The sequence below is a fragment of the Antrostomus carolinensis genome, unplaced genomic scaffold, assembly GCF_000700745.2.
Source record: "Antrostomus carolinensis isolate BGI_N321 unplaced genomic scaffold, ASM70074v2 scaffold52237, whole genome shotgun sequence".
Classification (NCBI taxonomy): domain Eukaryota; kingdom Metazoa; phylum Chordata; class Aves; order Caprimulgiformes; family Caprimulgidae; genus Antrostomus; species Antrostomus carolinensis.
In genome coordinates, this window is record NW_010327700.1 from 108 (window position 1) to 21693 (window position 21586).

The following is a 21586-nucleotide window of genomic DNA, read 5'->3' on the forward strand; positions in this document are numbered from 1 at the left end:
ATTGTTTGTGGCCTGCTGTGTTGTCCCTTCAACAGATATCGGGGTGGTTGAAGTCCCCCATGAGGACCAGGACTTGTGAACGTGAGGCTGCTCCTATCTGCCTATAGAGAGCCTCATCTGCTGGGTCTCCCTGGTCTGGTGGCCTGTAGCAGACCCCCACAGTAACATCCCCTTTCCCTGCCTTCCCTTTAATCCTGACCCGTAGACTCTCAGTTAGCTCCCCATCTGTCTCCAGGTGGAGCTCCATACACTCCAACTGGTTGTTGACATATAGGGCAATGTCCCCTTCTCATCTCCCCTGCCTGTCCTTCCTGAAGAGCCTGTATCCTTCCATTCCAACACTCCAGTCATGGGAGCCATCCTACCATGTCTCTGTGATGCCAATCAGGTCATATCTCTGCAGGCACGCACACATCTCCAACTCTTCTTGTTCATTGCCCGTGCTACGTGCATTGGCATAGAGGCATTTCAGTTCGGCCCCCAGTGAAGTTGACTTTGCCTTGTTGGCTGGAGCAGCTGGAATCCCAGTGTGGTGCTCTTCAGGCATGTAACTATACCAACAATCCCAGTTATATCCCCTTCCCCCTTCCAATCTAGTTTAAAGCTCTGTCCATGAGCCCCGCTAATTCTTGCCCCAGGATCCTTTTCCCCTTCTGAGACAGGTGTATCCCATCTTTTGTCTGTAGCTTTTTGTCTGTATTTTGGTTTCATTACTGACCCTTATTAATGAAATGCCCTTTCTGAGGAGGTCTGCAAAGTCACTCCTTTTCACTTATTCACATAACCCTAAAGAGACATTTCTTTTATGACACCTATAAGAAATTAGCCAAGTAGGCTGCTGTTCTGTTTCCCTTACTCATCTCAAGAGTGAACCACTCAGCTAAGTGGGCAGAAAGGATTGAATGATGGAAGAAAAGTAGGATGAAACCATTTTGAAAATGAAGGTGGCAAAAACTAAGCAGGATAAGCTGTGGAAGGAGAATAGGGAAATGAACTCTATTGAACAACAGCAGAAACAAACATGTAGCTAATAAAGAAGGACCTTTATGGCTCTAGTGATCACACTATTTCTGTGTCATTTCCCTGCAAGAGCAGATAGTGAAATGTCACAGACACTCTAAGCTGACTGGAGCTCCTTGCTGTATTGCATAATTTACATGCTGTTCAGGATAGGTGATAGTAATACTTGTACACAGATTTTAACAATTGCTTTATTGAAATTCAGTTAGCAGAGTTTCATTACAAAGATGAAAGTTTACGTGATCAGGAGAGGTTTTGCTTTAACTGCTCTTTCTTTTCTGTTTAATGTTGAAGGTTACAGCGATTAGCAAAAGACCTTTTAAAGCACCTCCAAATGCAGGATAGCTGTTCATTGGGGAACAACAAGGTCTCTACTCTGGACAGGACTTTAGGAGAGATCTCTCGTATTCTGGAAAAAGAGGTATTGTGACTGTTACTATATAACTTATGATTAACCTATCAATTGTGTTGCCCTCAAATGTCGTCAGTTTGGATTTGGGAATGTGTTAAGCGTGTTGATGAATACATGACCTTTGTGTAACAAGCAGTGTCTGCTATTATGCTTTTCTGTGGTGATTGCAGCAGTAGATGCTTTTATTTAGACATCAGATTTTATATAGGCAATTTTGCAGAAGTACTGAAAACACGCTTGACTGATGCTAGGTCTTCTGCATAATTACAGGCTGTATTTCTACTGTGTTTTCACTAGAATTATTTTTAACCTATGTCATTTCAGTCATCTAGTTTATAGTGCATACTCACAAACAGCTTTTACAATAAGGGGCCAAAACAATTAGCAGAGAACAGAGGAAGGAATTGGAGCCAGCTTTGCTGTTACAGCCACCGTACTATGGTGTTATGGGTGAGGTTTGGAGGAGCACAAATCTGTTGAGTTTTCCTAGAGTGCAACAAAGCTGATAGGTCTTGATGTGCATATATATGAGCTATTTTTATGTTTTGAATTTTTTTTGAAGTGCTATGTTTGTAAAGCATGTTTTGTCTTATAGTAAATGTTGGATTTTTGATTAATTGATAGCATAGCATTTACATCTTTTTTTACTGTTTCATCATGATGAGTCCACTGCCACAGTGCTTTCTGTCTTGCAGTGCATTTTTTTGCTCCATTAGGACCATGATATTTGAGTTTTCAGCTGGAACAACATGTTCTTTTCTCCCTCTAACCATTAGCAAATACTTCTTTTGTATCTGTAATCAAGAAATCATGAAAATTAATTATGAGAGAAACTAAATTAATGAAATCTGAGGAGGGGGTTGTATCATTGTGGTTTAGAGTTGGTGTGTGAGATGAGGTGCTCTGCTTGGTGCTTTTCATAGCTTAGTCAACATGGAACACATTGCTGATGGCATATGCTTTTAGATACAGAATGCTGCCTGGGATGCATAGGGTTCTGATGTGTGTTCTCTTAGTTACTTTGAGCTGCTAATCAAGTTTAATAGCATTTTTGAAAAAGTTGTAACATTTCAAAATTTTGCGGTGTTTGTGTTACTTATTGAAAAATTCATTTGTTATTTATTTCAAACTATAGAAATCATGTTGTTGTATGAAGACTATAAAAAGATGTATCTGTTTTGAAAGCTATCTAAATTATTGGAAACTGGTTTTGGAAGCGATCGTGTGTCCAGCCTCTCAACAGTAGATGTTTTTTGAGATTTTTTTTTTTTTTTAAACAAGATGTGAATTGTAGCTAAATGTTAATCATTAATTATTTGCAATGTTTTATTGCCTGTTGAGTCTGCAGCGAGGAGTTTGAAGATAAATTTGATAGTATTAATAGCCGTGCATTGTTTTGTTGTTGATTTGGGTTTTTAACCCCAAAATATTACTCTGCCACTGGAGAGGTATTACTGTATCCGAGTGTCCTGATCAATATGGTCAAGGAAGATTGATTTCAAAAGCTGTATCATACCTAGTCATTTATAGAAGTGGATATTAATTCTCTTGTTAACTTGTAAGTCAAGAAATCACCAGACACATCTCACATGTCTGTGGGTGGTGAAAAGAATCTTGATGGTGTCAGTCATGGGCTGAGAGGAGGAGACTGACACTGTTAATTGAATTTCCCTGGAGAGCATAAAAATAGACTATAATGTGGGGGGAGGAATGAGGGAGTGGGAACCACACAAGCTGTCAGTGTGTGTGAGCTGATAACATTGATTTACCCTTGCTAATGGCCTGGGTTGAATAAAGAATTGCCCTGAGGGAGGAAAGAGTTCACTACAATAGATCCTTGCTACTTTCTAGAAATTATTCAGGCTCAGAATAAGTAATGCAAAAGTATTCTAAAATAAAATTGATCCAAAACCCCCTCTTTTCAGTCATACTGTGCAACGTTGCATTTTTCTTTTGTTAATAGTTTACACTAACTGAAAAAAACTTATTTAAACAGTCTCACCAGGGAAATAAAGATTTGTTTTACAAACCATGAAATAAAATGCTGATCTGCTGTTGGTAACAGTAAATAAGAAAAACCAATACCAGTAGATTTCTCAAAGAAGGAAGGGTTGTTCAGCTCATTAGAAACTTCATGACTGTGCTAAAAAAGCATTAAAAGAGTGGGGGTGTATTGTTTATGCAAACTTGAAACACAAGCCACGTGCAAAAGATTGTCAGCCCTGTCTCACTGGGTTTTGCCTTCAGGTAGAATCAAATCAGGCTAACGATTCCTTTTTGGACTTGGTCTTTGTCTGTTGTGTTTTATAGTAATGAAAAAGGCTTTTTCTCACTTCTGGATGTCTTTTATAATGTGAGAACATTCTAGGATGAGGCATGTCTGCATGATTATTTTGATCAAACTTGCTTTTGTTTTGCATGCCTTCCTGGTCTGCTGGACATAAGCAGATTCTACACTTGAGGCCAAGTGATTTCACCAATATAGTAAGGAGATGTACATGTTTAATGTAAAATGGAAGTTTTTTATATTGGCATATCCTCTAGATACCCAAATTTGAGAAATCTTCTTCTCAGGCAAAGATACATCCTAACCACTGTATTTTTTTTTAAGTCCTGTCTATTTATTGTAGCACTTTAGCTCTTTCTCATTAACACAGAATTCATAGGCTGCTGCTGGTTCCCCATGCAACACAGCAAAATCTACAACTTTCACTTTGAATCCAATGCATGATTTGAGTGCTAATAAATGACAGAGGAGTTGCTTTGCTTCAAGTGGTTATTAGATCTCCAGACAATTCTTGGTATGTCCACGTTGACTTACTTGGATGAAGCTCTGCAACTGCTAGAAGTATTGCACCCTATGCCAGAAAAGTATTTGTAAGTTATCAAGTTGAAGTGCAGGTTTGAGAATCTGACAAGGGGTATGGCCATTAATTGCATCCAACCTGTGGTTCACATATATTTTAATTAAATAAACATTAAAGGTACTATAAAGTAATAAACCACAACGTTGTTCCAGTTTTAAGTAGATTTGTACCCTTCAGGTTATGTGTCCTTGCTTATGCTAGTCTCATAGCAGGAGGCACAAATCCTGATGGTGTTGTATACGCCTTGTATGCTGTCCCCAAGATGTATCTACAGCATGTCCTGGTGCACATGGTGCTGCTTTGGGTGTGCTCTATAGGTTATCAGAAGGCAGTCCTTTGGTTTTGTGCATAGTCTCTCCTCCTTTCTGGCAGAAATCCTGGAAGGAAGCTGTATTCACTTTCACCTCTGCTTTGTTTATAAGTATATTTTAAAAACACACACAGACACAACAGCAAAATACATGCCAACGTTACCAGAAAGCCCTGACCTGATGTTGGCAGATTGTCATATAGGACCCTTCAAGGTATTAATAAGATCTGATAATGCTGAGTTTGAGAACTCCCATGAATGGGCCTTTGATGCTAAAAGAAAAACTCTTGGACCCTCTTAAAGAAGGCAGAGTTGATGTTTGAAACTGCAGGGCTAATGCAGTTTTTCTGCCACAGTTCTTCTGATTTTATAGAAGTTCATTCTTTGATACACTAATTTTACACATCCATTACTGAGGGCAGCAGTCTGTTTCAGATGTGTCAGGAATCCTGGATTAACTGTTCAAATTTGAGTTGAGCACTCTATACAGAAGTGTCCTGTAATAGGGAACACTTTCAGAAACCAGTATATTTAAAGCTCTTGTATCCTATTAGTGTGACTACAGGTACAGTTTCAAGTTGCTTATTCTTATATAATATATTTCCCTCAATGTATAGAGGTGAGACTTACTGATTAAAAAAATGAAACCGTTTTCTACTGCATGGACAATAGACATTACACTGCCTGAAGTACATATATTTCTAAGGCTATGAACCTGAGCAGGGTCAGAGGTTACTGCTCCTTAGATGATCATCCTTAGACCTACTGACAGAACATCCCTTCCCTAAAGTTTTTCCTGAAATTTGTTTTTTAGAGGGTTTTTTGTGTCCAGGTTTTAAAAGTCCTGATTTCAGATGTTTGAAAGTATTCTAGGTGATTTTGATAGGTCTGAGCTAGGCAGAGATGAGAGACACCATTATTCTGAGGAACGTGGTGGGATGCTGCCTTCAGTAAGTACAGTGACAAGCAGCTGAGGACAGTAACCTATTCACCTCGCTCAGCTGCAGCTAAAACACTGCAGTTAAATCACTTCAGTTAAATTTGTATGATACTTATATGTGACATTTAGACAAGCCCTTAATGTGTCTCCCATCCTTCTGACTGGAAGTATGACAGAGATTCAGTATGATTGTGAGAGAACCTCATTACTTTTGGTATCCAAGTGCAACAGTTTATCTGCTAAACTGGAATTACTTTTATATGTTGTTTCTTATCAGACCACAACATAGGTTATAAGATTCCTAGCTGATTTGACAGAAGATCTTAGATGTGCACCTGAGGAGAGGGCTGCAGCCACGGGGCGAGGTTAGAGGTTTTATAAATGTCCCTGCCTAAGCAAACCTTACAGCTGAAGCTCATGCATCCTTTGTTAGCACAAAGCCCTAACAAACAAAATTACACCGGTTCTGCTGTTCCTGAAACTTACTATGATTTTGTAGTTTTGAGGGTAGCTGTGTCCTTCATCTCCTTCAGGTTCTCTAGGTACTGCAAAAATCTCAGTAAATAATAGTGAGCACAAATTAAGTGGGAGTAAAATGAAACCAGAAGAATAGAGGAAGAGGATTTAATGAATTGGGCCACGGTGCTTGTAATTACTTACCAGCTCTCTCCATACAAATCTAAAAGTAGCTGCTTTTCAGTAGGCTAAGTTTCAAGATACATATTTTTATTACTAATTCACAATAATATTCTTACTGGAAACAGATTTCAGGGGAAAAACAATATACTTCCTTAGAAAAGATGTAATTTTATTACAGGAAAAATGTGTGAATCTGAGCTATTAATTGACTGCAATGTTTTAATACTTTTTTTAAAAAAGGATCTCAGTGCTAATGACGTCTAAAATGTGCTGTCTCAGTGACCATTAACAGTTTGTTTTGTGTCAGACAATGTTTTTGGTTTTGTGATTTTGAGTTAGATTTTTCAGCCTCCTGCTTCAGCAGTCCTGATGTCAGTTATTTACATTTCGGTAAAATGTTTGTCGTAGCTTTCAAATACATGGGGACTGTAGACAGACAGTGTTTATCCCATTGTAAAGACTGTCAGAAATGGCTGGCTTTAACAACACAGTCAGGCCCAGTATTTATGTTTTATTCTCTAAACTGTCAGGCTCATTGGGTATGATGACCATAGCCAGTGTGAAGATTAATAGGCCACTTTTCGGAAGGCACACTGAAATGCTTGGCCAGTTACTCCTGACTTCCCCCATAGGCCATAGCTTGAGGTTTGTGGCTTTTATTTCACAATCGAAGAAAAACTGTCAATTGTGAATTAGAAGCAGCAAATTTTAAACCTAAATTTTGGCTAAAACAAATTGATCCAAATTTAACTTAGTTCTGTTAATCAGCTAGGCTCCTTAGAGGCAAGGATGATCAGTATCTCTGAAGAAAGCAGAGTGTTAGCAGGCAGAGCAATGATTCAGTAATCTTTTCAAAATCAGTAATTATTGTCTTTGGAGGATTAAAGGGTCAGCTGAGAATAAGATGGTGGCAAAAACCTGTGGTCCTAAAAATCTGTGATTTCCCCCCTTCCCCTCCCCCCCAAAATATTTTGGTTGGCTTTTTTGTAGGAAAAGGAAGAGGTGGAGAGAAGAAGACAATAATAGATGAGTTTGGAAGTTTTTAATATAAGTTTCCTCATTTCAGTAGCAGAGCATTTCTGTAAGCAAGCTGCAGTCACTAGTTAAGTTACAAGTTAAGTATCAAGGATATCTACACCTCTAGAAGAAACCCACCATAAAGTCTGATACATGGATTCATTTCGGGCTGGAGAAATCACAAGAGGTGTCAGCTTATCTGTCACCCTCTTACTAAATCAGAAAAAGCATCATAGGGCATTGTATATGAAAAAGGGTAAAAATTACTGTTTTAGTGAATTTACCTAACTCAGGGACTAGTGGCTTTACCCAAATTATAGCCACATTGTCTGTATTTTGTGATCTTATATATATACACTCATACACACACAAGCGCAGTATCTGTATATTATTTAGCACAAACAGCCAGTTATTTTAAATAGCCTCACAACCGATTAATTTTGCAGTCTGACTGAAGCTTTTAAAAGTTATTTAACATTTATGTTTAAGCATTATTATAGTAATGAAAAGCTTGGTCAAGATGCCAAACTTTTATAGGCACATTTGTAAGCTGTTTGTATTTTCCTTGACAGGGGGATTTCTGTGATGCAGCCCTCTTCTGTTTTGTCGTTTACTTAATATCTCCCATTTCTCCACTAGAGGACACTACTGGCAGAAACAGCAGTGTGTCCTTGGAATACTTAGACCTAATAAATCTATTTAGAAGTCAAATTTTCTTTTTGGAAGAAAAATGCTTATACAAGATTTTAATTTGGTTAATATTGATATGACTTCTAAGGCCAAAGGTATTACCTGCTAAGTTAGTTTGCATGTTAATTCTCAAGATTCTGTGTTTAGTTATGGCTATGTGTAAAACAGGCTTTAAAATGTTGTTGATTTTTGTATTGGACAGACAGGCCCCAGTTTTGTTCAGTGCGAGTACTGCTACTGGAGCCTGCCTTCATCTTTCTGACATTAGGTTCAGCAAAGTCTGTGGCACTTCATGTGCCATTGTGCTTAGAAATTACACGGCTTTTTTTCCTACTGAGCTTCTTGTAGCAGCATGGCTCCTAGTTCTGGTGCGTTAGGATATTTATACAGCTAATCAGTATATGTCCTGTCAAGACTTAAATATGCAATCATACAGAGTGTTTTATAGGAAAAAACAGAAGTACACACATGCACAGTAGAAAAAAAAAAAAGGCACAGTTAAATAGGCATATTTCTGAGCTGCTGTTTGTGCTATCTACATTTAATACTAATCTGTAGTGCAGATCGGAGTGGCCAGTCTCTAGGGCTTGAGCAGTAGTTCAGCTCAGCTGCGGTGGCAGGAATGTCATGGGACCAGCAGCAGGGCTGACCTCTGGCAGCAGCTGGCAGGCAGATTCATGGCTGTGGGTGACAACAAGCTGGCAAAGGCCTCCAAGCCCCCCATCAGTCCCGCGCCCCTTCCACCTCCACCCTGGTAACGGTGCAGTGGGACCCTGCGGAGTCGTTGGTACTGTCATGTTGTGACCTACTGCCTTTCTCTTATATATGTGATATGTGTCTTTTGGCTCTTAGCCATATGAAGATTTTGATACATAGTGCATTGGTTTACACCAAAAAGCCGCCTTTTATATTGGGCAGTAGGCATTTCATGACCATAGTGTTTAAAGTAAAATGAATACTCACATGCTATCTTAACTGTGCTTTCATCTTTATGCTTTTCGTTCTTTATGAGAGTAGTTGCTACTCTTTATTTTTTATCTATAATCAGAAGTTACAACTTTAAGGTTCATTTTGGCTAAACTTACGATGTATTTCTATACAAAGAATAGATTAATTTTTTAATCCATCCATTAATTTTTCAACTTTGCATACTACTGCAGTAGCCAGAGCTGCGGCAATGTCACATGAAGGCAAAGTCATTAATCAAATGTAAGGCTGAATTATAACAATTTAAAAATGATTTAAAGTCAAAATCCAAACTTTATCAAGTGTACGGAATTGCAAAACTGAAAAACAAGTCTGTTTTACCAGCTTGAGTTGGTAGAACAAACTAGAGTTCAGGCCCTTGGAACTCTATATTTTAGTACCAAAAATGTAATAATCTTGCTGACATGGAAGGTAACATAGGGAATTCTGTATTTATGTTTCTTTCATTGCAAGTGTCAATCTAGTCTTTAGTTGTCCTTAGGAAAGTACAGAACCTGAATTCAGAACATGAACTGATGAGGCAGATATAACTGATGGAAAATCTGAGATGAAAGTAACCCTCTTCAAAATTGATCCATTTCTTTAAGTCCCTTAACTGGGAGATTAGGGATTTTGAACATAGAGATGTTGAGCGGAAAACATGGTCTGAAGAAGGCTCAGCAGCGTTCAAAGCCTGGAGTGTGGTGCACAGTACTGTATCTATCATCTTAATTGTGTATGGTCCAAACTGCTGCTAGTAGTAGAAACATCACCTGATCTGATCAACTATGGCAGCAGATTTGGTAGTAAGAGCACAGTGGCTGTGAGTTCAAAGAACAGGCTCTGTGCAAACACAGGAGGAGCTCTTTGGAACAGTATTTTGTACCCAACAGCCATTCCCTGTCACTGCCAGCAAAGAGTCAATAGGTCAGATGTGTCTTGCAAGTTGGACAAGGCAGCTTTATATGATCAATAATTCGTTTGCCCAGAGTTTCTATAGTCTGTGGATTAACCTTTTTTCTCCAGATGAACATATAAATAGGAACTTGTTACTAGAGGTCAGCCACAGACTATTTTTTAACTTGTTTGCTGGAAATGGTATTAAAAGGCAAGTTCAGTTCACAGATAAGCTCTGCAGTGTACTTATTCCAAGATTATTTGAAGGTTAATTTGCTGTCCACAGTGTGTCTAGTTGAAAAGTCCTGTGTTGATTTCTGGTTCTGTGGGATGCCTTTAAATGCTTTCAGTGCACTTCTCTAGTATTAGGGGCCTTTTCCTCACAGATCAGGCTTTTTTTTCCTTCTGTGTCAGTTTAGAATGAATGCATCATATCAGAATGGATATAATGATATATATACATTCCAAGGTATGCAAAGTTTCTTCACTAAGCATTTCCAGGACAAGAGATACATTTTAAAGTCATTGAAGCACAGGCACTGATTTCTCAGTGGTGAGAAAATGCCCTACACGGGCATGTTTCTGCTAATGAGTAGATGCCAATTTAGAGATCTTGCTAAAGTAATGATTACTATAGTTTCTAAAGAAATGAAGTTTTTATTTTATTGAGCCTGATGGTATATGTATACACACATGGTATGTATACACACACATTTTCTTGAAAATATTCTTAAAATTCTACATCTGATTTGAGACCATCACTTCTGACTTGAGAACATGTCACCTATATATGGCTTTGTTTTCTGTTTTCATGTTGGCAGTACTTCACAAACCCACATTATTAATCTGCCCAGCAGTCCTGTGTTGCTGTCCTGTAGGTGGGGTAATGGGCAAATAGTCCACGAGGTTACAAGAGTACGCAAGGCAATCCGTGTGAAACCTGTGTTTAAGATTCAGGTGCTCTTGGGTGCACTACAGGTCTTTAAACAACTGTCGCTCCCTCTCTATATGTCTTCTCCCAGATAATTTTGATACCTTTAGTTTTGCTTGATTGCACTGGTTTTCATAGTTTCAAGTTCAGCTGAAATCAGTGCTGCTTTCTAGTGGCTTAAGTTTGCAGTAGTGAAATGTCAGACACAGGGATTTAAGAGTCAGTGTTGTAAGAGATCTGTAACCTTCCTACTCACTGGGCAGTTTTTTATCCAATAAACTGCTGAGAGAGTACAGGACAAGATCACGCACTTGTGCTTTTTATATATTGTTTTGGAACTTCTATTTATGAGATTATTCAGAAAAAGTCAAACTGACCTTAGCTAGTGGAGCTGTCTATGGAGCTCTAGAAGCAGTTGTTCGTAGTATTAGAGACTTAAACTTTTATTCTTGCTTTCCTCCTTTAATTGATGCACTTACTAGATGCCCTGTTATTTATAAATAGACTAAACATTTATTTTTAATAAGCACAAGTGCTGCAATGCTCAGTGCTGTCTTTTGCAGTATCTATAAGGACAATTCTTATTTTTCCAAGCAATATTGACCATTTCCCATCATGCTACTTCTTTAGCATGAGTGAAAGCAGCTAAACAGGTATTGTGGAGTTCACTAGTTTACCTTTACCTGTCTTTCCCTTATGGCTTTCCCTGACTTTTTAATCTTTACTGGCAGGATGGTGTTGACATTTGTCGACAGAAGTATTAATAGAGAGTCTCTGTATAGTTTTACTGTTGAACTGAAAAGACACTGGAGAAATTGGAAGGACATCATTTGAATAAGGTTAATCTTATTCAATGAGATAATACAGTAATTCAGTAAGTAGCCCTATACCCAATATGGTTTACCTTACAATATGGGCAGAACTTTGGAAACAGGATAATGAATAAAGTATATAATGTGCATAGACAGAAGTTAAATTTATGGCCACGTGACATTTGGTGTTTACAGGACAGGCTCAAGAATCAGTTTCTTAGTAGTCATACTGTCCCTAGGCTGGAACCAGTTTTCAGTTGCTTGTCACTAATGTACTTTCACAGAATATAATAGTAAATACCTCTTCTTTTTTTATTTTTCATTTAATTAAAAAATAAAGTGAGCCTCATGTTTTATTGTTGCATTTGAATAATGTATCAACTGCTTTCTTTTTCACCCTTTCTTTTTGTGGTACATAGGTATTTGTCTTCCTTTATACTAAATACAAGATACATGAAGCTGCAATTAGTACACCTTAGCTATTGAAGTGAAAAAAAACAGTATTATCCAAACGGCTTAGATGCTAGGGGCTGAGCTCTACGTGGCAGTGTGGAAGTACTGAACATCATGCAGGGAGTGAAACCCTTCTGCGAGGTACGGCGCATTTGCCTACCTGCCATCTCAGGTGCTAGGTAAGCGTCCTCTCCTAGGTGAAGCCACAGAGATTAGTCTGTACAGAGTGTAAACACAGAAACCAGAGGAGCTGCTTGATCTTTGAGGCTTCAGAATCGGCTTCAAGGCTTCAGAGTTTGCACTTCGCTTTGCAGAATAAGGTCCGAAGGAGCATTTCTGAAGCCCCCCCTTTCTCTGGTCTTGCACAGCATTACCTAAAGAGATTGGGTGCTTTAACATGTAAGCAATGCATGAGGGAGGAGTTGATACAAATCAATGATAGATATGTCCTTAATGTGAATGAATACCTCTTCCCAATGGTATGCAATTGCTACTGAGCAATTCTGGCTCATATTTTAATGCTAAACTAGTTTCCCATTTGTTCAGTGCTTGAAATTCTATTGTGGGTGAAGTCACTCATGTTTGAAAACCAGTTGGAGATTTTCAGATGGAATGGGGTATTGTTATAGTACTGATTTCACCAGAGAGAAGTATTACAGGAAATAAAATTGTCTGTTTTAATAGAAAATATTATTTTGGTATACTCCACAGGGATTTCCACTGTGTAAGTTTTATGTCTGGAGGACAAATCAAGGAGTGTAGATTTGCTACAATCACCAATGTATTTATGGGTTTGTATGTGGATGTAGTGATAGTTGTGTATTTATTCAAAGGGGAAGGGGGGGGTGGGGGAGGAAGGAGGAGCCAGCCCGGGATTCAGTTGTCTGGTTTGTTTTTCTAAGGCAGCTTTGAACTGCATTTCTTAGCCCCTGGCATTTTAGATACAATCTTCAAACACTAGATAAAAGGAAAGAAGAAAATTCTTAAGATGGATTTCATTTGTATTTTACTAATTAGTTATTATTTCTTCTTTCAGTGAACAGTTTAACAAATGTAGAATAGAGTTGCACAAGTTCAGTTGTTCTTTCAGAAACAGAAGTCAAAATGTTTCAAAGTATTTGGGTTTCATTCAGGAATATTTTCTTCTGAAGTTTTAGTTCCAAATGGGCTTTTCAGATCAACTTCTTATTTGGTCATATTTATGCAGAACTAGCAGAAAGCGTTCTTTTGGCTGATGAAAGAAAATACTCTTTTTTCCTTTTTTTTTTTTTTTTTTTCCATCTACATCAAAATATTGATTGGGGAGGTTTGTCTTAGAGAGAGGGTTTACGCTAGAGTATTTAAGTTAGTTCAAAAAGATTTCAAATAATCAAAATTTGAGGTGCTAAAGTTACATAGAACAGAGATGGTAACGATGACATTAAATCATTTCAACTGTTAAACCTCTGCATTATTTCTGATTCTACTCTACTTATTAACTAATAATAATACTTTATCAGGAGAAATGTATGGAAGTGAGTACTTTGGTCCAGGACATTGGATTTCACCCAATAACTCTTCCACCAAATTAATAAATTATGATTAAACTAGGATCATATTTTTCTAGGAGATAATCAGATTTGATTTAAAAACTTCAAATGATTGAGAGTCGACTATATCCTAAGTATATTATGCTTGTCATTAATTACTCTTGGCATTAAAAAATCATTTTATTCTTACCTGAACTCATCCAGTTTCAGCTTCCAAATATTTTCTGTTACTGTGCATTATCAGAAATCTTTTTCCTTTCAGGTACTTCCACACTGTGATCCCATCATACTTTTACTTTCCCCAACATAAATGAAATAATACCTCTGTAGTGTCTCATGATGAGGCAGGTTTCTCTGACCTTGTATATTCTGTTTCACAAATCTTCTCGTTTGCCAAATGTCCTGTGTAAAAGGGAGCGGCAGCGCAGGACAGAGGGTTTGGTCTCGCTTCTGTCTTGGAATGTTGTACACAGAAACCAAAAGCTGTTAATAATTGGTGCTCACTTTCTTTCACTCTGTGTTACTTTGTATTGCTCACTGACTTGTATAAATAAATAAATCCGAGATTTTTCCCCAATTTGATTTTATTTCAGAAGCATACAGTTTATATTATCCAATTGCTTTAATGAGTTAAACAAAACCCAGCAAAGCAACAGCACAGGTCAATTGTCATGTATTTGTTTGCTGACCATATTAGGTATGATGAGGCATATGTGTAAATGACTTTTTTTTAGCTGTGTGTATTTTTCTGTAACAAATGTCAGATAATGAGATGAAAACATTATTTTGAACTTTCTATTTAGTCTGCTAATTTTGAATTTGCCAAACATACTTGTGTCGTTGGGTTAGTGGTGCTTCTGAAAGTGCCACAGATGCCAAACCATGATAAAATCCACCCTATCTTGTTAATGAACACACAAACAGTTGTTGCCCATCTGCTGCCTCTGTCTGAAAGGTTAGGAAGCCCTTCCTTCTTGATCACAAAGGACATAATTATTGTCTGTAGAGGAGTCAAGTACAAAGACAGTTCATCCAGTCTGACCGCTGCTACACTGCAGGCCACCAAAGATTAACAGTTGCTTCTCCTTTGATTAGGTTAGGTAATAACAGTTACTTTAGTTAATAATTGGATGGATTCCCAGGCCATGTAATTCAGGTTTAGGCTGTCATTTTTTGTTGGCATGTAGCTGAGCTGTATTATTGGAACGGAGCCTGTAATCCTATTAGTCAGTTGTCACTCAAGCCGTAGGAGAGGAGAGAAGGGGAATTCAAATCCATTAAGGTGTTGTAACAGGCAGGTAAGTAAGTCAGCTGTGCTAGCCCAGTGTGCAGGGAGCTTTCTTGATTTTTTTGTCATTTTTTTTTTAAAGGATTAATTTTAAGTTTCTTAGAAAATTTAGTTGATAATTAATCCATAAAATGGTTACTTGATTTGTTTAATTTCTTTTTTTTTCTGTTTACTTTGCCACGTGTGCATTAGTGTACATGCACACTCTCTGCTGAAGTTACTTGCTTCATGCACTGTTCTGCTCAAATTAGTTACTGTGTGCTCTAAATGACAAGTTTATAATGGTCTAAAGATTAAGAATACATACTTAATATCACATCCACTGTGTTGGCTTTCCTCCTGTACAAACAAAACCACTGTATTTCACAGTGATAAAGACTTGAGAGGGATAAAGAAAACGTGATTTATTTTTTTTCTTGTATTGGTTTTGAGTGCTAGCTACATGAGCTGTTCTGAAGATTGTGTCTCTGTTGCTGTTTTTGTAATGGTTAAGACATAGCTGGATGGCATCCCCAAGGTTTTTGTGCTTCCTCCTCTCTCTGTTAAGAAATGTATGGATGACAGTAACAATTTTTCGCTACATGTTCATTTGTCCTTCCTCTCCTATGTCTCGATAACTTCAGAGTTTTGAAATCCTTTTGTACTTAGAAATCAAATTGTTTAAAAAAGTTATTTGAAGTAGTTTTGAATTTCTGAAAATATATAGGAGGAAGTAAAAAAAACAGTTGTATGTAGTTTCTTTTGTTCAGCAGACATGATTCCCATTATATCGATTGCCTTTGCAGAATAGCCTTTCCAGTCTAAATAGGCAGCCACTCAGAGAACAGCTTCTGTAGTGAAACTGTCAACAGGTTTCATAAACATCTAGTGAAGTAATTTGGGAGACTCAGAAGTTTGGAGGATTCCTTCAAGCAGCAAAAGCATGCCATACTGGTTTATGCTCTTTCCAAACAGGGATTATAGTATCTACTCCCTATAGGATCTGTCATTTTTCATACTCGCGTGGTGCCTGATGTGCCGAGTGCCTTGAGTGCTACCAGGGTAAAAGTTGTAGCTACCGGAATGGGTCATTCATTCTGACATGGGTTCAAATGGGGACCAATTTAAATAAGAATATTATGTGAGCAAGGTTTTGAATAACTTATATATTTCAGTCTACTTCTTTTGAACGTTTGTTTTAATATATATCAACTAATGTAAAGCTTTAGCACTACAAAACATTAAGTGAGTTTGGATCATATTTTGAAGAATATGGGTCAATTTTGGAAAGAAAGACAAACTGGATAAGGTAGCCTGCTCCCATATGTTTATGCTTTAAGAAAGATTTCTTCAGATGAATACTTAAATACTTGAAAATTTGATAGTTGCCTCAAGTAGGAATTAATTCAGATATGCTTTAAAATAATCTGATATTATTTTGCTGCTGTATTTCGGAGGTAGAATGGTGGTAGTTTTCAACACTGGGGAGATTTAATACTGTTTATTCCTCATACGCAGCTCATCTTCCTACCTGAGGTCTCGTGTTGTGGCTAGCTGAAGAAACTGCCTGTGCACAATTCCTTTTTTCACTGGTTCCTCTGGTACCACAGTCATGTAGTATTCACGCTGAAAACATCAGTAATGTAATACTCAAGTGACGCTTCTGCTCCTTTGTGGATGGTGCACGTGTTCCTTCAGTTCCCATGACCCCCACTGACCCAAGGTCAAGCTCAAGGAGCTATGCCTGAACCTGGGACTCTGATAGCAGGGCACTTGTCTGGTGACCAAGGTCATTCACAAGCCCTGTATACCAGCAATTACTTTGGTGATAAACGTTGCCTTTCAATAAATGGGTTAAAAGCTCTTGGAGTTCTCTGTCTTAAAAGAATCATTGGAGATAAATATATTAAATATCACACCAAAAGCAGTGTATTCCTAATCCCTAAGTGGCAGTTTTACAGACCTTTGTAAGCCCAGTGAACAAATACTGCGCTCGCGTATCTTTCCCACCTTTGCTGCTGAGATGTTTCTGCCTTTTGTTTAAGGTTTTCCCCCTCTCTCTTCCATGCATGTAGTTAGGGATTTATTTGCCTGATGACTAAGCATCAAAGTGCTGATTAATTTTTGTGAGTAATCTGGAGAGGAGAATAATAGGAGATAAAGCTAAATCATATAAAACTAGGAGAGATTACAAACCCGCTTCTGCTTGATAGAAAACTGTAGTAGTAAAAGAAGTTATTTAAAATGTAAACTTGTATTTTGCAAAGTATATTTGCATTTTAGCAAAATATTAGACAAAAGTGAAACAGGAACTCTGAAAAAGTCAGTCTATAAAAGAAGTGATGCAAGAAAGAAGTGATGCCCCAGATTGAAGTAGAAGGAGAGCATGTAAGAAATCAAACCTCTTCAAAAGGTTAATGTTCTTTTTAAATAAATATATTAAGATCTCTCAGAAGAGAGAGACAATATAGCTGCTTTCAGTGTGGCTCTGGTGACTGGTGACTGATTTGGAGAGGGAAGAGTTCCTTTCTGGACACTTCATTACTAGGTATTTGTGGAGAAAAGAGCAGTTCCAGGGAAAAAAAAAGACACGAAAAGTTTGCATGAAAAAAAAGAAGAAAAGGATGGGTTTAGCATTAATGAACTTACAGAGCTGAGAAACAAGCTAAGCAGTAAAATGTGACAGTGTACAATTCCAAGAATGGAGTAATTGCTAAGGGGGAAAACAAAACAAGTGCCATAAAACAGGATATAACTCAGAGTAATGGGATGAAATAGAGAAAGGGCATATTTGGTCTAAATGACAGGAAAGACTTCGCCACGAGAGCTAATAGGTTGTGGCATAATCTCCCATGAGAAATAGGGAAAGTGACAAAATTAAGATGAATAAATACAAACAGGCAATAAAGATACACAAAATTAGCAACTGACAAGTAGAGAAGAAAAACATTTTATGTGCTTTATTTTAAACAGTAGAAGATAAAACCAATTTTGTATGAAAGGAAAAGAGCATGAATAATTTCTAAAATCCTGGACCTGCTCCAGGAAAAAGTCAGTCATTTGCAAATTGTAGGAATAATGATAGTATGGTATGTAAGTGTAGAATTCTGCTAAGTGGAAGTTCAAAGAGGACATCTAGAATAAAGAAAAGCTAATGTAAAAAGCCAGGAACACACACAAAACCAATTTCAAGTTAATCTTTCCATTTGTAACCAGCAACATAATATAACGAATGCAAAACAAGCTGAATGTGAATGTCATAACCTCAAAGCTAAAAATTTTCATTCATTCTGCTGCGTTTTGAATAAGCTGCAAGCAGTAAATTAGACAAAGAACCTGAAGGGGTAATAAGTTGGAGTTGCCAAAGAGATAAACTACACCAAACACCTAGGTGGCATTTTCAAACTTTACCTCTATAGTTTCCCATAACTGAAACACTACTAAAAATCATATTAGGATTTTTAACCTGATTCTTAAGCTCCAAGTAATTAATTTGAGAAGTCAGAAAATCTAACCAACTTGTATCCTCAACAGCATCTGTCAGGCAACACTTCTATCTTCCTAAAAATAAGGATAAAATAAGACATCTGACCAGTGATGCTCTTAGGCTTTCTTCTAGATCAGCGACTTAACCTACGGGGTCCACATTCTGTGAAATGTCTGATTTTCAGGTATCATCATTGTAATGATGGTACTCATGTTTTAAAGTGATCTACATAAGCTGTTATAGGCATACAATGAACAAATCAGGGAACAAGCATAGAGGTTGTCTCCTTTTAGAGAAATTAGTTAAAAAGAGCTTGTTCCCCGATTTGTTCAACATGAGAAATACATGCATATAAGGATATTCTATACTGATGAAACTCTGGACAGTTGTCTATGAAGCATCTCTTTATGTAGGAATTTCTTAAATTTCTGTTGGTTTTTTTCTGTGTTTGTGTTTGTCTAGAACACAGCAGATCAAATAGCATTTCGGGCTGCAGGAGGGCTGACTGCCCTTGAAAATGTTCTTCAAGCAGTGACATCTCCCACCAATCTGAATGTGATTTCACGGGTTCCTTTTAAGTAAGTATAATCAGTCCTTCATTTTCCACTTAGAATCACTACAATATTTATTTCACATCTACTGCTTCACTGCTTCTTCTCATAGTCCAGTGTTGAACATTTTAAAAAAAAAATATGCTGTACTCTATGCTGTCATGGAAGGTGAAAGACATTTCCCCTCAACCTCTGGTTTTCTGACTTGGTGGTTTTATTTCTGGCTATGATATATTTGAGTGGTGGCATCCCTTTGTACAAAATAAGAAAAGAGAAAACTGTATTAAACAGAAGAGGAGGTACTTTTGAAGTTAGTCTGTAAAGATCTCTACTGGGAACTGGGGGAATATTTTAAAAGGTTGTAATTCACTGGAGCCTGACTGCTTTTAAAATAAAATAGTTGTAAGATACTGCTAACTGAAAGGGCTTCCACAAACAGGTAAAGCAAAATTCTTGTGGTTTAGAGGAATTCCTCTTTATAGCATGTAAGAATAGAAGGGCTTAAATGTCTAAGCCCCCCAAAAAGATGGTGACTAAACAGAATGCCTGCAAAAACTGGTAAGTTGAAAGCATGCTTTTTTCCCTAATCTCTACCTGTAATTTTTAGCTATTCAAAGACACATACGTGCTTTCAGAGCAGAGCTAGGCACAGTTCTAGTACAGGAGGAACCAAGCCCAGGAATATACAGTTGTGTACCATGGTCATCATTTGTTTGTAGATGTATTTTCATGTTGTAATTCAAATTTAAGCACTACATTGTGTGGGTTTGGATTAAAACTGTCCATTAGTATCTTATAGAACGGGTATGAAGTGCTGGGAAAGAACACCAAGGTCCTATAGTGAACAGCTCAGCAGCAGCCTTTGGACTCGTTAATTTGCCGAGGCTCTAATTTTGAGTTATCCTCATCAGTGTGGGATAAACTTTGCAAGGGAAAGGGCTGCACTGTGTGGCCATGTAAAGCTTAGCTTAAATTTAGCTTTAAATTCTTAGAATGTGCATCTTCTTTATGTCTTTGATTTTTATTCTTTCATTTTAGGAACAGTCTTACTTAGGCAACCTTTGAGAATATTGTGTTTACGTTGCTGAAAACATTTTGTGTGTGGTTTGTTAGACAGTATGATGTTGTACTAGTTCTCAAAGGAACTTATGTGCTGGTAAATAAAGCCCCATCTCAGCTAGGTTTGCATAACAGAAAAAGCATCCAAAGAGATTTATCAGAGATTCTTCTCTCTGTGACAGTTACTACCTATCTCATACCTATTTCAGACCAGTATAATTGGTTTCTCAGATTCCTGAGCCTATTTATGACAGAATTATAAAAAGAGTTTTTAAACCTTTGAAAAATTATTTAAACATTGTTTTATTAACACAAGTTTTCAACTATCTGTACTTCCAAAAGAAATACCAAGACAGAAAGAGATTAATATAAACTATTCTGACAGCTTGCTCCGCTACTGAAATACAGCATTTCATTCAACTTCACAGCAAACTGCAGACTCCAGTATATAGACATCTGAAAGAATTGTAGTTCGGAAGTTATACATCAGGTTGCACGTAATTTAGCACAGGATCTTGCTTTCTAAAGCGAATCGTGTTAATGTGTAATAGTGTGGTCTCACTGGAAGTATATTAGACAAATTCTTCAAATGTGTTGCCTTAAATACAGAATGTTTGAGAGTTTCAAAACCAAAGGGTAATCATAGAATATATTTAGTTCTTTAAATGAGGAAGAAAATTTATATCACATTTCTCCTCATTTAATTTTTGAAATGATCTTGAAGTTATTTTTCTTTCTTTTGTGCAATATAATTTACATCCTGACTTCTTAAACTTTGAATCTAGCGAAGCAGCAGTTTTCTTTACTTAAAGACAAAGAAAATCCCTGTGGAAAGATGTTGAATTAAGATGTTTTCATTAATTGCCCTCCAGTCTTCCCCTAGCCAAATACGCTTTGCTAAAGGACACTACTGTATTAAGATTGTTTGTGTGCTCTTGCAATGTTTAACCATTTGTACTCATCTTCAGCTGTTGGTTTGTGATGAGGATAAGCTGTTTACAAGTAGGTGAGGAGATTACATGAGCTATTATCTACATCTCTCTTTCTCCAAAATCCTGGCAGTATGGTGCAGCTCAGAACTTTAATCCCATGTCTACAAGATAAAGCTTTATTATCAAAAGATTTAACAATATGCCTGTTGTTTTGTATTACTGGCCAGATTGATAGTTAGACCAGCAGGACAGCAAATGCTGTGAAGAAGATGTGACATTTATGAGACAGATGATACATTTGGTGTTAGGGAAGTTTTTCTCCCCTTCAAATAAATCAATGAAAAAGGAAAAGAGAAAGCAGTGGATTATGGTAGGCTTTATTATTGGTGTTAACATACAAATTAGTGTCCAGCCGTGTTATTTCTTGAAGTAGCAGTTTGTAATTTTCCTGAATTTGTTCAGTTTGCCACAAAATAAGACATATTCATCATAATTTCAAGAGGTTTCAGAGTCTTATGGTATTTTTCTTATGCTTCTACTGAAAAGCAAATGTGAGCTGCACAGCAAAACAGTTTAATGACTTAAGATCAAGAGCAGAAGATGACTCTCATCCCCTATGTCGCCTGGCATATTTGCTATGGGCAACTCATTGAGCCCATTTTTGCCATGACAAGTTACTGGCCTTGAAAACTGTAACAAATCTGCTAACAAATGAAGTTTGTAGGGTTTGTTTAATTAACGTTTGTGAAATACTTTGAGTTCCTTGGGTGACCAGCATTTTTAAACAGAAATTGGCAGTAGTTGTGT

General features: G+C 37.3%; 1 protein-coding gene across 1 annotated transcript in view; it reads left to right on the top strand.

Annotated features, from left to right (window-relative positions):
- Positions 1–1314: 1314 nt before the first annotated feature.
- The window catches only part of SCAPER (S-phase cyclin A associated protein in the ER), a gene marked incomplete at its 5' end in the record, with an annotated part of 71607 nt that continues 51335 nt past the window's right edge, over positions 1315–21586 (top strand). The window contains 2 exons of the mRNA XM_010171958.1: positions 1315–1441; positions 18700–18815. Coding sequence (XP_010170260.1) covers positions 1315–1441; positions 18700–18815 — 243 coding nt within the window. The remainder of the gene's footprint in view (positions 1442–18699; positions 18816–21586) is intronic.